Source organism: Salvelinus fontinalis, chromosome 16, assembly GCF_029448725.1.
Source record: "Salvelinus fontinalis isolate EN_2023a chromosome 16, ASM2944872v1, whole genome shotgun sequence".
NCBI classification, from domain to species: domain Eukaryota; kingdom Metazoa; phylum Chordata; class Actinopteri; order Salmoniformes; family Salmonidae; genus Salvelinus; species Salvelinus fontinalis.
The window spans coordinates 25,592,491-25,609,965 of record NC_074680.1 but is presented as its reverse complement, the minus strand read 5'-3'; the positions used below and the strand labels follow the sequence as shown (position 1 = coordinate 25,609,965).

Below are 17,475 nucleotides of genomic sequence, written 5' to 3'. Positions count from 1 at the left end.
TGCCTTTCTGAAGACAAACAATGTATACGAAATGCTTCAGTCTGGTTTTAGACCCCATCACAGCACTGAGACTGCACTTGTGAAGGTGGTAAATGACCTTTTAATGGCGTCAGACCGAGGCTCTGCATCTGTCCTCGTGCTACTAGACCTTAGTGCTGCCTTTGACACCATCGATCACCACATTCTTTTGGAGAGACTGGAAACCCAAATTGGTCTACACGGACAAGTTCTGGCCTGGTTTAGATCTTACCTGTCGGAAAGATATCAGTTTGTCTCTGTGAATGGTCTGTCCTCTGACAAATCAACTGTACATTTCGGTGTTCCTCAAGGTTCCGTTTTAGGACCACTATTGTTTTCACTATATATTTTACCTCTTGGGGATGTTATTCGAAAACATAATGTTAACTTTCACTGCTATGCGGATGACACACAGCTGTACATTTCAATGAAACATGGTGAAGCCCCAAAATTGCCCTCGCTAGAAGCCTGTGTTTCAGACATAAGGAAGTGGATGGCTGAAAACTTTCTACTTTTAAACTCGGACAAAACAGAGATGCTTGTTCTAGGTCCCAAGAAACAAAGAGATCTTCTGTTAAATCTGACAATTCATCTTGATGGTTGTAAAGTCGTCTCAAATAAAACTGTGAAGGACCTCGGCGTTACTCTTGACCCTGATCTCTCTTTTGACGAACATATCAAGACTGTTTCAAGGACAGCTTTTTTCCATCTACGTAACATTGCAAAAATCAGAAATGTTCTGTCCAAAAATGATGCAGAAAAATTAATCCATGCATTTGTTACTTCTAGGTTAGACTACTGCAATGCTCTACTTTCCGGCTACCCGGATAAAGCACTAAATAAACTTCAGTTAGTGCTAAATACGGCTGCTAGAATCCTGACTAGAACCAAGAAATTTGATCATATTACTCCAGTGCTAGCTTCCCTACACTGGCTTCCTGTTAAGGCAAGGGCTGATTTCAAGGTTTTACTGTTAACCTATAAAGCGTTACGTGGACTTGCTCCTACCTATCTTTCCGAGTTGGTCCTGCCGTACATACCTACACGTACGCTACGGTCACAAGACGCAGGCCTCCTAATTGTCCCTAAAATTTCTAAGCAAACAGCTGGAGGCAGGGCTTTCTCCTATAGATCTCCATTTTTATGGAACAGTCTGCCTACCCATGTGAGAGACGCAGACTCGGTCTCAACCTTTAAGTCTTTACTGAAGACCTATCTCTTCAGTAGGTCATATGATTGAGTGTAGTCTGGCCCAGGAGTGTGAAGGTGAACGGAAAGGCTCTGGAGCAACGAACCGCCCTTGCTGTCTTTCCAGGGCCGGTTCCCCTCTCTCCACTGGGATTCTCTGCCTCTAACCCTGTTACTGGGGCTGAGTCACTGGCTTGCTGGTGCTCTTTCATGCCGTCCCTAGGAGGGGTGCGTCACTTGAGTGGGTTGAGTTACTGACGTGAACTTCCTGTCTGGGTTAGCGCCCCCCCTTGGTTGTGCTGTGGTGGAGACCTTTGTGGGCTATACTCGGCCTTGTCTCAGGATTGTAAGTTGGTGGTTGAGGATATCCCTCTAGTGGTGTGGGGGCTGTGCTTTGGCAGAGTGGGTGGGGTTATATCCTTCCTGTTTGGCCCTGTCCGGGGGTTTCTTCGGATGGGGCCACAGTGTCTCCTGACCGCTCCTGTCTCAGCCTCCAGTATTTATGCTGCAGTAGTTTATGTGTCGGGGGGCTAGGGTCAGTTGGTTATACCTGGAGTACTTCTCCTGTCTTATCCAGTGTCCTGTGTGAATTTAAGTATGCTCTCTCTAATTCTCTCGTTCTCTCTTTCTCTCTGAGAACCTGAGCCCTAGGACCATACGTCAGGACTACCGGGCATGCTGACACCTTGCTGTCCCCAGTCCGCCCGGCCTTGCTGCTATTCCAGTTTCAACTGTTTCTGCCTGCGGTTACGAAACCCCTACCTGTCCCAGACCTGCTGTTTTCAACTCTTAATGATCGGCTATGAAAAGCCAACTGAGATTTATTCCTGATTATTATTTGACCATGCTTGTCATTTATGAACATTTTGAAAATCTTGGCTCTCTCTAATTTTCTCCTTCTCTCTTTCTCTCGGAGGACCTGAGCCCTAGGACCATACGTCGGGACTACCGGCCGTGGTGACTCCTTGCTGCCCCCAGTCCGCCTGGCCTTGCTGCTATTCCAGTTTCAACTCTTCTGCCTGCGGTTATGGAACCCCTACCTGTCCCAGACCTGCTGTTTTCAACTCTTAATGATCGGCTATGAAAAGCCAACTGAGATTTATTCCTGATTATTATTTGACCATGCTTGTCATTTATGAACATTTTGAAAATCTTGGCTCTCTCTAATTTTCTCCTTCTCTCTTTCTTTCTCTCGGAGGACCTGGGCCCTAGGACCATGCGTCGGGACTGCCGCCCGTGGTGACTCCTTGCTGTCCCCAGTCCGCCTGGCCTTGCTGCTATTCCAGTTTCAGCTGTTCTGCCTGCGGTTATGGAACCGCCACCTGTCCCAGACCTGTTGTTTTTCAACTCTTAATGATCAGCTATGAAAAGCCAACTGAAAATTATTCATGATTATTATTTGACCATGCTTGTCACTTATGAACATTTTTGAACATCTTGGCATAGTTCTGTTATAATCTCCACCCGGCACAGCCAGAAGAGGACTGGCCACCCCTCATAGCCTGGTTCCTCTCTAGGTTTCTTCCTAGGTTTTGGCCTTTCTAGGGAGTTTTTCCTAGCCACCGTGCTTCTACACCTGCATTCTAGCTGTTTGGGGTTTTAGGCTGGGTTTCTGTACAGCACTTCGAGATATTATCTGATGTACGAAGGGCTATATAAAATAAAATTGATTGATTGATTGACTCTGGTCGAGAGGGACGGTGCTGTCAGGCTTACACTCTCTCTGACCTCACTCTGGGCGTGGCTACTTACTGTGCAAAGTTTATAGGAGGCTAATTATCCCTTATGGCTCCTAAAATCATATTCCTGTCTAAACAAAAATACTTTAATTATTTTTCATATTTCATGCACAACGTAAAGGATGGAGACTTCATACTAGTGTTTAGAGCATTGGGCCAGTAACCGAATAGTTGCTGGATCGAATCCCCTAGCTGACAAGGTAAAAATCTGTCATTCTGCCCCTGAGCAAGGCAGTTAACCCACTGTTCCCCGGGCGCCGAAGACATGGATGTCGATTATAGCAGCCCCCCGCACCTCTCTGATTCTCTGAAGCATAATTTGGTCTCGGCTTCTGGAAGAAGGTCGATAACGGTGAATATGATCTCTGACTGCGATATTATTTGATACATGTCACAAAATCATCCTAAAGTATGTTTTTTCAATATACTTTAATTATATTATTGCAATTTATTCTGGACTTTAGACGTGATGTTTTGGAAGAATTTTTTGAAGAAGGAGAGGTTAGCGCCGCAATGCTATTGTGCTTGCTAACCAAAGAGGGAAATAGTTTGTTCTGGAACCCAACTAAAGACTCTACTGGACATTGGACCCCGTTACAACATTCTGATGGAATATCAACAAAGATAAGGACCCAATTTGGGATGCTTTTTCATATATCTGTCGAACTGTGCTATGCTAACTCTGCTAACTGTGCTAGGCTAGCGCTTGACTTATGCTAGTGCTGCCTTATGCTAGCTTATGTTGTTAGCTAATATAACGATATATTGTGTTTTCGCTGTAAAACACTTCAAAAATCGGAAATATTGGCTTTATTCACACGATATCTGTCTTTCATTAGCTATCCACCATATGTTTTTCTGAAATGTTTTATGAGGTGTAATTAGTAGTCGACGTTGGTGTATGTATTTTCTCTGGCTACTCCCGTCTGGATTCAGGCTGTAGCTATGTGGTAGCATTTATGGTAGCATCAATGTAAAACTGATTTATAGCAAAAATATGCACTTTTTATGAACAAAACATAGATTTATTGTGTAACATGTTATATGACTGTCATCTGAGGTAGTTTTTTCTGGGTTCTTTAGGTTGGTTTTAGTTTATTTCGGTTGGCTTGTGCATGCTACTTGAATCATAATTCATACATCATAATCATATTCATACGTGTCTGTCCACTTTTGTATTTGGTGGTGAGCTAACATAAATATATGTGGTATTTTCTCTGTAAAACATTTAAAAAATCGGACATGTTGGCTGGATTGACAAGATGTTTATCTTTCAAATGCTGTATTGGACTTGTTAATGTGTGAAAGTTAAATATTTTTAAAAAATAGATTTTGAATTTCGCGCCCTGCAGCTGTTGTCATTTTCGTTCCGATTTCGGGCTTGCACCCCAAACAGGTTAATCATGTCGTCGTTCGGCCACGACTCGGTGAAACATAAGATATTACAGTTTTTAATGTCCCGTTGGTAGGATATACGTGCTCGTAGTTTGTCTATTTTATTATCAATTGATTGTACGTTGGCTAATAGGACCGATGGTAAATGTAGATTACCCTCTCGGCGACGGATCCTTACAAGGCACCAGGACCGTCGTCCACGATATCTCCGTCTTTTCCTCCAGCGAATGACGGGGATGAGGTCCTTGTCGGGTGTCTGGAGTAAATCCTTCCTGTCCAACTCGTTGAAGAAGAAGAATTCCTCTAGTACGGGGTGACTAATCGCTACCCTGATATCAAGAAGCTCTTTTCGGTCATAAGACACGGTGGCAGAAACATTATGTACAAAATAAGTTACAAATAACGCGAAAAAACATACACAATAGCACAATTGGTTACGTGATCGTAAAACGGCAGCCATCTGCTTCGGCGCCATTATTACATTGAGATATACACTACAAACACTGCAGTGCTGCCCCAATACCCAAATGCATGCTACTGATATGACTGATAGAGGCACATATCTGTTGATAATGAACTTATTTGTTGTCTCTGAGCTGTACCTTCGAGGGGTGGAGTCCTCGTGCGGGGGTATGATGACCACCTTGACGGTGACAGAGGTCCTCAGGAGATCGATCATCTGTTCGTGGGACAGCGATGCCACGGCAACCTTACAGATCTCTACTAGCCTGCTGCCCTGGCGCAGCCCCGCCTGCCAGGCGTACCCGTAGGGCTCTACCTCTGCCACGATGCCCTCAAAGTTCACATGGAAGCCCAGCTGGCCCAGGCCGTTCCTCCTCAGGGTCATCTCTGTGGTCTGGCTGCCCTTTGACATGAGCTAGAGACAGAGGAGAGGGGGAGGGTGAGGAGAAAGAGGTGAAGGAGAAGAGTTATAACTACTGTGGCGTACAGCAGGTCAGCCAACAGGGGGAGAATCGTCGAGGCCTTGTGACAGACTGAGTATACATCACGAGGCGATGGCTCCATCTGCTGGACGTGCCAGGTCTCGACGGGCTCTCCGGCCAGGACTAATTGGGGCTGATTGGGGATTGGTGAGTAATCAAGTGCTGATTGCTCACCAGCTGTACAAGTCCCATAAAGCTGCCAGAAGGGCAGCACACAGGAGAGAGACTGGGGGAGGAAAGGACTCTCGTATAGTTGGGGACGTTACCAGAGGTAACAGGAGTGAGTTCCCTACAGGATACAGCAAGACCCGGAACCCAGAACACGGTATCTTGGGGGAGACCTATCCTTTTCTTTTGGACTATTATTTTATTTTAAACCCCTTTGAAACTGAGCTAATCCTGCTCTGTCTGTGTAAACGTTTAGATCCAACCCCCTGGTCTGCCACACTACATAATGTAAGAAACCTCTAAATCCAAAGACAGACTACACTGCATGTGCTGTGTATGCTCTGTGCAGCATACCACCTTGTATCCCACTGCTGGCTTGCTTCTGAAGCTAAGCAGGGTTGGTCCCTGAATGGGAGACCAGATGGGGCTGGAAGTGGTTTTAGAGGGCCAGTAGGAGGCACTCTTTCCTCTTGTCTGAAAAAATGCCCCAGGACATTGCCCTGTGTAGTGTGCAGTCTTTTGGATGGGATGTTAACTTCTTGCGACTATAGGGGGTGCTGTTTTCGCATTAGCATAATTTGCACTACAGATTAAACGGCTTCCTACTCAATTCTTGCTCGTACAATATGCATATTATTATTATTATTGGATAGAAAACACTCTCTAGTTTCTATAGCCGTTGGAATTTTGTCTCTGAGTGAAACAGAACTCAATCTACAGCACTTTTCATGATAGGGAGTCAGATTTCAAACATTTTGGCCACTGATCTGGAGTCAGTTTAAAGGTCCGTGTAAATGCTATGGAGAAACAGACACTTCTTACGTCTTCCCCTGGATGTCAGTGCGTGATGACGCTTTGAATGGTGTCGATTGCGCAATCAGTGCCTCTATAAGACACCAAATAGCGGAAGTAGCTTCCCTTTGCTGCCTGCGCCTTGCGCGTGAAGGACATCGGACTCGCCTCCTTCCAAGCGTTAGTTTAGCCAGTAATATTTCTCCGGTCATGTTTTTACCCGTTATAGGTGTTAACAGCATCATAAGGTAGTTAATTTGAACCGTTGTATAGCAATTTATATCCTTTTAGTGCGATTTTGAGGCATTGCTTTGTTGTGCACTTTGAAGCGCTGGGCACATTTCGGGGTCCCGGTCGTACGTTAATGGGCATTTCGACGGACAAGTGGACATCTTTCGACCAAAAGAAGATTAGACCCAAGAAAGGATTCTTTGCACAAGATTCTGATGGAAGAACAGCTCACAGTAAGAACAATTTATGATGATAAATCGTGTTTCTGTCGAAAAATGTTAAACGCTTACGCCGCCATTTTGTTTTGTATAGCTTCGCTTGGCGCAACCTGTATTGAAAAGTAAGGATAATTTAAAAAATGTAAATCAGCGATTGCATTTAGAACTAATTTGTCTTTCGATTCCTGTCAACCCTGTATTTTTTAGTCAAGTATATGATTAGCTATTGATTAAAATAGATCACTCAAAGATGGCGACCGACATTTCCAGGCTTGTTTTGCTACTATTTTCATTGTATAACCACGTTTTTTTATGGCTAAATATGCACATTTTCGAACAAACTCTATATGTATGTTGTAATATGATGTTACAGGAGTGTCATCTGAAGAATTCTGAGAAGGTTAGTGAAAAAAATTATATATTTTGGCGATGATAAGATATCGCTCTCTTTGGCTAGAATCAGTGCTCGGGTAACGTTTGCATATGTGGTATGCTAATATAACGATTTATTGTGTTTTCGCCGTAAAACACTTAGAAAATCTGAAATGTTGTCTGAATTCACAAGATCTGTGTCTTTCCATTGCTATGTGCTGTGTATTTTTAAGAAATGTTTTATGATGAGTAAATTGGTAATACAAGTTGCTCTCTGTAGTAATTCTAGTCGCTTTGGTGAGATTTGTGATGGTGGCTGCAATGGCAAACTATGATTTATACCTGAAATATGCAAATTTTTCTAACAAAACCTATCCTATACCATAAATATGTTATCATACTGTCATCTGATGAGGTTTTTTCTTGGTTAGTGGCTATCAATATCTTAGTTTAGCCGAATTGGTGATAGCTACTGGTGTTGAGAAAAAATGGTGGACAAAGAAAAATAGTGTCTTTTGCTAACGTGTTTAGCTAATAGATTTACATATTGTGTCTTCCCTGTAAAACATTTAAAAAATCTGAAATGGTGGCTTTATTCACAAGATCTGTATCTTTCATTAGGTGTCTTGGACTTGTGATTTAATGATATTTAGATGCTACTATTTAATTGTGACGCTATGCTAGCGGTGCTCCCGGATCCGGGGTTGAGGCTCGTTAGAGGTTAAATGGGTGTTCTGACTCTCTGTGGTCACTAAAGATCCCATGGCACTTTTCGTAAGAGTAGGGGTGTTAACCCCAGTGTCTTGCATATCCTTATGGCCACCTAATAATCCCTAGTTTCCAATTGGCACATTCATCCTCCCTCCTCTCCCCTGTAATTATTCCCCAGGTCATTGCTGTAAATGACAATGTGTTCTCAGTCAGCTTACCTGGTAAAATAAGGGTTGAATAAATAAAAAACAAAACTATTCTGTTGGCTGCTGCTACTGTAAAACACATCACATAAACAATCTGCCCTTGGGCTTAGATCTGATAAGAGACACACTAACAGACTGAATCTATCATCAGCGGATGCGCTACCCTTCAATTAAAGTGTTTTTGTACAGGAGGGAGGGTTTAAGGTTTAATACACCTTACCTGGCCCTTCTGACCCAGTGTCAGGTGGAAAGAGGTTGTAACATAGTACTTAACACAGACCTCCAGGCAACCACAACAGGGCCAGAGCAGGATATTATGCTACATCACTGATGCACGCCTCCGCTTTCCGACAAGAAAGGGTATGGCATACACACTCACTGTACACACAAACATGAACTAACCCTATGCAAATAGTGTTAATCTTTCATTCAAGACAACTGGCATTGCCTAATCACATGTGAATGATTAAACTACCTCTCCAAATACGCTCAATGCTGAGTGCTATACCTGTAACATTGTGTTTGTAATCACTGTAGGCCTATTCTGCATCTCCTTTGAACATAATGGATTATCAGAGGTGGAAATGAGAGGTATGTTTATTATAATCCATTTGTTAATGATGAAAGGTCCTTATCTGGCTTGAAACTTGGGACACCTGTAATAATCACAACAGATGGTGTGTGAAACATTATAAAGCCATCAGCAATAATACACAGATGAACTGTGCTGCTACTGACCTCCAGGCGTTTCACTACCTCTCCAAAGTCCTCCGTGTTGTTGTTGATGGAGCGCAGCGACACACTCTCCCCACGCTCATAGTAGATCTTCATGGAGGCGGGGCTGCCTGAGGACCAGCCAATGACGTCGTGCGTGGCACAGTTAAAGACCACAGCCTTAGCCTCCTGATCCAATAGGATGAGGAAATCGTTGGAGATGGCCAGTAGACACTCCCTCTCCGCCCCGGCGACCTGGTCCTCCGCATGCACCGGCCATGTCACTGCCCCTAGGCTCCTTAACTCTGCCCCGCTGTACGGCCGTACCCTCTCTCTCCGCTTGTGAGCCAATGAGATGAAGGGGAATTTCCCCGTGGGCTCCACCGGCGTGCTGGTCACGTGCCGCTCTGCCAGGTCCCGCAGATACTCCTGTCGCGTGCGTGTCGCCATGGCACCAAACTTTTCAGACTTGTGGGCGGCGTTCTCTGCGTTGATGACCTTGGCCAGCAGGAAGTCCCTGAAGACAGTGGACTTGGGGAAGGTCACACCCTTGGGGATAGGAGGACCGAAGGAGGGCACGTCCTGGGAACGAGTCACAGCCACGCTGGGGGGAGGGGGGGGGGGGAAGAGAGAGAGGTCACTAACTAGTAAGTGCACTGAAGGAGGGAGTCCTATACTCAATCTCAATGGATCCTCAGGGCACTAGATCTGAAAGAATTGAATAGGTGTAAGATGGCAAGCTGCTGTGTTTACTATGTCTTATCCCTATCCAATCCTCTCAGGGAGTGCAGAAAACAGTAGACTAGAGGGCAGAAAACAGTAGACTAGAGGGCAGAAAACAGTAGACTAGAGGACAGAAAACAGTAGACTAGAGGACAGAAAACAGTAGACTAGAGGACAGAAAACAGTAGACTAGAGGACAGAAAACAGTAGACTAGAGGGCAGAAAATAGTAGACTAGAGGACAGAAAACAGTAGACTAGAGGACAGAAAACAGTAGACTAGAGGACAGAAAACAGCAGACTAGAGGGCAGAAAACAGTAGACTAGAGGGCAGAAAACAATAGACTAGAGGACAGAAAACAGTAGACTAGAGGGCAGAAAACAGTAGACTAGAGGGCAGAAAACAGTAGACTAGAGGGCAGAAAATAGTAGACTAGAGGACAGAAAACAGTAAACTAGAGGGCAGAAAACAGTAGACTAGAGGGCAGAAAACAATAGACTAGAGGGCAGAAAAGAGTAGACTAGAGGGCAGAAAACAGTAGACTAGAGGACAGAAAGCAATAGACTAGAGGGCAGAAAAGAGTAGACCAGAGGGCAGAAAACAGTAGACTAGAGGACAGAATAGTGTAGACTAGAGGACAGAAAACAGTAGACTAGAGGACAGAAAACAGTAGACTAGAGGACAGAAAACAGTAGACTAGAGGACAGGAAAACAGTAGACTAGAGGGCAGAAAACAGTAGACTAGAGGGCAGAAAACAATAGACTAGAGGACAGAAAACAGTAGACTAGAGGGCAGAAAACAGTAGACTAGAGGGCAGAAAACAGTAGACTAGAGGGCAGAGAACAGTAGACTAGAGGGCAGAAAACAGCAGACTAGAGGGCAGAAAACAGTAGACTAGAGGACAGAAAACAGTAGACTAGAGGGCAGAAAACAGTAGACTAGAGGGCAGAAAACAGTAGACTAGAGGACAGAAAACAGTAGACTAGAGGGCAGAAAACAGTAGACTAGAGGACAGAAAACAGTAGACTAGAAGGCAGAAAACAGTAGACTAGAGGGCAGAAAACAGTAGACTAGAGGACAGAAAACAGTAGACTAGAGGGCAGAAAACAGTAAACTAGAGGACAGAAAACAGCAGACTAGAGGACAGAAAACAATAGACTAGAGGGCAGAAAACAGTAGACTAGAGGACAGAAAACAGCAGACTAGAGGGCAGAAAACAGTAAACTAGAGGACAGAAAACAGTAGACTAGAGGACAGAAAACAGTAGACTAGAGGACAGAAAACAGTAGACTAGAGGGCAGAAAACAGTAGACTAGAGGACAGAAAACAGCAGACTAGAGGGCAGAAAACAGTAGACTAGAGGGCAGAAAACAGTAGACTAGAGGGCAGAAAACAATAGACTAGAGGGCAGAAAACAGTAGACTAGAGGGCAGAAAACAGTAGACTAGAGGGCAGAAAACAGTAGACTAGAGGGCAGAAAACAGTAGACTAGAGGGCAGAAAACAATAGACTAGAGGGCAGAAAACTGTAGACTAGAGGACAGAAAACAATAAACTAGAGGACAGAGAACAGTAGACTAGAGGGCAGAAAACAATAAACTAGAGGACAGAAAACAGTAGACTAGAGGACAGAAAACAGTAGACTAGAGGACAGAAAACAATAAACTAGAGGACAGAAAACAATAGACTAGAGGACAGAGAACAATAAACTAGAGGACAGAAAACAGTAGACTAGAGGACAGAAAACAATAAACTAGAGGACAGAAAACAATAGACTAGAGGGCAGAAAACAGCAGACTAGAGGGCAGAAAACAGTAAACTAGAGGACAGAGAACAGTAGACTAGAGGACAGAAAACAGTAGACTAGAGGGCAGAAAACAGTAGACTAGAGGACAGAAAACAGCAGACTAGAGGGCCGAAAACAGTAGACTAGAGGGCAGAAAACAGTAGACTAGAGGGCAGAAAACAATAGACTAGAGGGCAGAAAACAGTAGACTAGAGGACAGAAAACAATAAACTAGAGGACAGAGAACAGTAGACTAGAGGGCAGAAAACAATAAACTAGAGGACAGAAAACAGTAGACTAGAGGACAGAAAACAGTAGACTAGAGGACAGAAAACAATAAACTAGAGGACAGAAAACAATAGACTAGAGGACAGAGAACAATAAACTAGAGGACAGAAAACAGTAGACTAGAGGACAGAAAACAATAAACTAGAGGACAGAAAACAATAGACTAGAGGGCAGAAAACAGCAGACTAGAGGGCAGAAAACAGTAAACTAGAGGACAGAGAACAGTAGACTAGAGGACAGAAAACAGCAGACTAGAGGGCAGAAAATAGTTTCATAGGCTGGGAAAGAAGAGCAGTAACATTCTTATAGAGTTTTCACGTGGTTATCGTTCCTCCTGGCCCCTTTCCCTTCCCAGCATAAAGGAGGGCATGAGTCTTTCTATGGTCAAGGTTCTACTTAGGTTACCTACTACTCTTCCCATTCAACTCCCATTGCTGCTCCACAATAGGCCTCCTAGAGTTTAATGAGACAAGTTAGCATGAAAGCTAACCTAGTTCTGATGCAGTTGACTGACAATGATTGGCTTCCAAATCCATATATAATCCAACAATGGTGAGGAAAAGCTGAACAGTAGCACTATAGAAACCCACTGCCGGCCAGGCTCATGTAGGCTGATGTCAGAGTCATGACAAGCCTCAGTCCAGTCCATTAAACAGATAACACAGCCATCACATGCAGCTGTGACATTACAGCCCAAGCCTCGCTCAACCAGGCAGGCGTATATAACTATACATTCAGCGCAGCTGACAAGCCAGCTACCACTGTGACGGCCACTCCCAGCCAGTCCTAAGACCCCAGATCACAGAGAAGATACGTGGAGTGGAGAGGAGGAGGCTACTCCCTATTTGTAGAAACAAAGCTCTGATCGTTATGCAATATGGCTAAATTGACCTATCTGCATTTGGACAGCAGTTGATAGCACAAGATTTTCACTAGGCTGTATCGCTAGGCTGGCCACAGGCCAACTACTTCTCTGTTGGCCTGAAGATCACTGATGCATCATTCCAAAGATCCCGATTTCACTGCGTGTAAACAGGATACAGAGCCAGTCACACACACAATACTGATCAATATTTAAAGCTACTGTAGCAACTTTATAATCTCTGATGAGTCAGAATTCAACCGCACTATCACAAAACAGCAATATCCAATAAAACCTTGGCAAAACGTAGTCATTGTGTCACGCATTATGCAATACAGCACAGTAGTTCAGCCGTGTGTATGTGTGTGTGTGTGTGTGTGTGTGTGTGTGTGTGTGTGTGTGTGTGTGTGTGTGTGTGTGTGTGTGTGTGTGTGTGTGTGTGTGTGTGTGAGGTCGCTGAAACCCCTGTGTCCACAGACCCCCCTCCTTTTCACACTGGTCATCAGCATCACATCTCGGATCCCTCCTACACACACACACACACACACACATAGACACACACAGTGACACAACCCCCAGACCCACCTGCTCGTGCTCCGGCATCTGACCCTTACGTTTCCAAGTTGGTCTGTTTATGTGATTCTACGAACTCCTGACTGGGCTAGGCATTATAAAAATATGTCTCCTTGAAGTGAATCCTCCTCTCCTGTCTGCTTGGTCTGATCACACTACTGCAGGTACACACAGCTTTATCCAGCTAATTATAGCTGCTTGCGCTGCCCGTCCAACCGCTGTTCTGTTGCTAGATCTTGTGAGTTTTTACTCCTTTTTGAAATGGCATCCCAGGCTCCAAGCAATTCAGGCTTCTAGCATATCAGCTCTCTGGTGGCAGAACAGATAGGGGTTGGAACTTGTAGTGTGTTCATTAGATCCATGGGACTGAGCCAGAGGCTGGATGCTGAGAGCTGCTCTGGGTGAAGTGGAGCACTGCTTCAGGGTCCCGCTCTCTACTTCATCCAAGAAGAAAAGCCAGCATTTCTCCCTCTCAGCCTCTTCTCCTTGACGACACTCGTTGGCTTCAAATCAAGAGATGTCCCCATTAAAAAAGAACAACTCCAGCTGAGGAGGGCATCTAATCGTTGGCAGTCAGCGCTGGGGGGGTAGAGGGGTTACTGGAGGGGAGGGCTCGGAATAAATTAGCCCAACTTTGATGAGGTTTGAGCTGAGACCCAGAGCCTGTACAAGTGTTCCTCTGGGAGGGTCTGTGAGCACTGAGGGACAGAGCACTGCACGGCTGCTCAAAAATCCTCTGATTCGCTCGTCCAGCAAGGGAAACCTTGACGTGTATGCCGCTAACTCCTTCAGATCGCTCCAGCTCCGTTGCCCCAAGGCAGTGTGGCAGGCAGGAGGGTTGAGTGAGTGAGTGAGTGTCTCTGTGCGTGTGGCAGGGGGTGAGGTGTGGATGAGCGTGTCAGTGAGAATGCCACAGAGCTCCGTGATCACAGTGAGAACAGTAGAGTAGGGCCCCATCCCATCAGCTAGACAGCATCTCTCCCTGTCAACCATAATCAAACAAAAATGTATATCCTGCCTATAGTACCCTGGCTACAGTACCCAGGATACAGTACCCCGCCTTTAGTACCCTACCTACTGTACCCTGCCTACAGTACCCTGCCTATAGTATCCTGCCTACTGTACCCTGCCTACAGTACCCAGGATACAGTCCCCCGCCTTTAGTACCCTGCCTACTGTACCCTGCCTACAGTACCCAGGATACAGTACCCCGCCTTTAGTACCCTGCCTACTGTACCCTGTCTACAGTATCCTGCCTACTGTACCCTGCCTACAGTACCCTGCCTACTGTACCCTGCCTACAGTACCCTGCCTATAGTATCCTGCCTACAGTACCCTGCATGGTACCCTGCCTATAGTACCCTGCCTATAGTATCCTGCCTACAGTGCCCTGCCAATAGTAGCCTGCCTACAGTACCCTGCCTATAGTATCCTGCCTACAGTACCCTGCATGGTACCCTGCCTATAGTAACCTGCCGATAGTACCCTGCCTACAGTGCCCTGCCAATAGTAGCCTGCCTACAGTACCCTGCCTATAGTATCCTGACTACAGTACACTGCATGGTACCCTGCCTACAGTACCCTGCCTATAGTATCCTGCCTACAGTACCCTGCCTACAGTACCCTGCCTACAGTACCCTGCCTACAGTACCCTGCCTATAGTATCCTGCCTACAGTACCCTGCATGGTACCCTGCCTATAGTACCCTGCCTACAGTACCCTACCTACAGTACCCTGCCTACAGTACCCTGTCTATAGTATCCTGCCTACAGTACCCTGTATGGTACCCTACCTATAGTACCCTGGCTACAGTACCCTGCCTACAGTACCCTACCTACAGTGTCCTGCTAATAGTACCCTGCCTACAGTACCCTGCCTACTGTACCCTGCCTACAGTACCCTGCCTATAGTATCCTGCCTACAGAACCCTGCCTATAGTATCCTGCCTACAGTATCCTGCCTACAGTACCCAGAATGGTACCCTGCCTATAGTACCCTGCCTACAGTACCCTGCCTACAGTACCCTGCATGGTACCCTGCCTATAGTACCCTGCCTATAGTACCCTGCCGATAGTACCCTGCCTACAGTGCCCTGCCAATAGTAGCCTGCCTACAGTACCCTGCCTATAGAATCCTGCCTACAGTACACTGCATGGTACCCTGCCTATAGTACCCTGCCTACTGTACCCTGCCTACAGTACCCTGCCTACAGTACCCTGCCTATAGTATCCTGCCTACAGTACCCTGCCTATAGTATCCTGCCTACAGTACCCTGCATGGTACCCTGCCTATAGTACCCTGGCTATAGTATCCTGCCTACAGTGCCCTGCCAATAGTAGCCTGCCTACAGTACCCTGCCTATAGTATCCTGCCTACAGTACCCTGCATGGTACCCTGCCTATGGTAACCTGCCGATAGTACCCTGCCTACAGTGCCCTGCCAATAGTAGCCTGCCTACAGTACCCTGCCTATAGTATCTTGACTACAGTACACTGCATGGTACCCTGCCTACAGTACCCTGCCTATAGTATCCTGCCTACAGTACCCTGCCTACAGTACCCTGCCTACAGTACCCTGCCTATAGTATCCTGCCTACAGTACCCTGCATGGTACCCTGCCTATAGTACCCTGCCTACAGTACCCTACCTACAGTACCCTGCCTACAGTACCCTGCCTATAGTATCCTGCCTACAGTACCCTGCATGGTACCCTACCTATAGTACCCTGCCTACAGTACCCTGCCTACAGTACCCTACCTACAGTGCCCTGCTAATAGTACCCTGCCTACAGTACCCTGCCTACTGTACCCTGCCTACAGTACCCTGCCTATAGTACCCTGCCTACAGGAGCCTGCCTACAGTACCCAGAATGGTACCCTGCCTATAGTACCCTGCCTACAGTACCCTGCCTACAGTACCCTACCTACAGTGCCCTGCCAATAGTACCCTGCCTACAGTACCCTGCCTACTGTACCCTGCCTATAGTATCCTGCCTACAGTACCCTGCATGGTACCCTGCCTATAGTACCCTGCCTATAGTACCCTGCCGATAGTACCCTGCCTACAGTGCCCTGCCAATAGTAGCCTGCCTACAGTACCCTGCCTATAGAATCCTGCCTACAGTACACTGCATGGTACCCTGCCTATAGTACCCTGCCTACTGTACCCTGCCTACAGTACCCTGCCTACAGTACCCTGCCTACAGTACCCTGCCTATAGTATCCTGCCTACAGTACCCTGCCTATAGTATCCTGCCTACAGTACCCTGCATGGTACCCTGCCTATAGTACCCTGCCTACAGTACCCTGCCTACAGTACCCTACCTTTAGTACCCTACCTACAGTACCCTGCCTACAGTCCCTACCTTTAGTAGTCTGCCTACAGTACCCTGCCGACAGTACCCTACCTACAGTACCCTGCCTACAGTCCCTGCCTACAGTACCCTGCCTTTGGTACCCTGGCTATAGTACCCTGACTACAGTATCCTGTCTACAGTACCCTGCCTACAGTACTCTGCCTATAGTACTCTGCCTATAGTATCCTGCCTATAGTATCCTGCCTATAGTACCCTGCCAATAGTACCCTGCCTACAGTACCCTGCCTACTGTACCCTGCCTATAGTATCCTGCCTACAGTACCCTGCATGGTACCCTGCCTATAGTACCCTGCCTATAGTACCCTGCCGATAGTACCCTGCCTACAGTGCCCTGCCAATAGTAGCCTGCCTACAGTACCCTGCCTATAGAATCCTGCCTACAGTACACTGCATGGTACCCTGCCTATAGTACCCTGCCTACTGTACCCTGCCTACAGTACCCTGCCTACAGTACCCTGCCTACAGTACCCTGCCTATAGTATCCTGCCTACAGTACCCTGCCTATAGTATCCTGCCTACAGTACCCTGCATGGTACCCTGCCTATAGTACCCTGCCTACAGTACCCTGCCTACAGTACCCTACCTATAGTACCCTACCTACAGTACCCTGCCTACAGTCCCTACCTTTAGTAGTCTGCCTACAGTACCCTGCCGACAGTACCCTACCTACAGTACCCTGCCTACAGTCCCTGCCTACAGTACCCTGCCTTTGGTACCCTGGCTATAGTACCCTGACTACAGTATCCTGTCTACAGTACCCTGCCTACAGTACTCTGCCTATAGTACTCTGCCTATAGTATCCTGCCTATAGTATCCTGCCTATAGTACCCTGCCTATAGTATCCTGCCTATAGTATCCTGCCTATAGTATCCTGCCTATAGTATCCTGCCTATAGTACCCTGCCTATAGTATCCTGCCTATAGTATCCTGCCTATAGTACCCTGACTACACTACCCTGCCTATAGTATCCTGCCTATAGTACCCTGCCTATAGTATCCTGCCTATAGTACCCTGCCTATAGTATCCTGCCTATAGTATCCTGACTACAGTATCCTGCCTATAGTATCCTGCCTATAGTATCCTGCCTATAGTAGCCTGCCTATAGTATCCTGCCTATAGTACCCTGCCTATAGTACCCTGCCTATAGTATCCTGCCTATAGTATCCTAACTAC

The 17,475-nt window shown here is 46.2% G+C and overlaps 1 protein-coding gene across 3 annotated transcripts in view; it reads right to left on the bottom strand.

Moving 5' to 3' along the window:
* Positions 1 to 17,475, bottom strand: part of LOC129812863 (signal-induced proliferation-associated 1-like protein 1) — a 109,079-nt gene that overhangs the window by 12,517 nt on the left and 79,087 nt on the right. For all 3 annotated transcript variants that reach the window (XM_055864799.1, XM_055864802.1, XM_055864801.1), the window contains 2 exons: positions 8,721 to 9,300; positions 4,943 to 5,217 (listed from right to left, as the gene is read on the bottom strand). In XM_055864799.1, the coding sequence (XP_055720774.1) occupies positions 4,943 to 5,217; positions 8,721 to 9,300 (855 nt within the window). The remainder of the gene's footprint in view (positions 1 to 4,942; positions 5,218 to 8,720; positions 9,301 to 17,475) is intronic.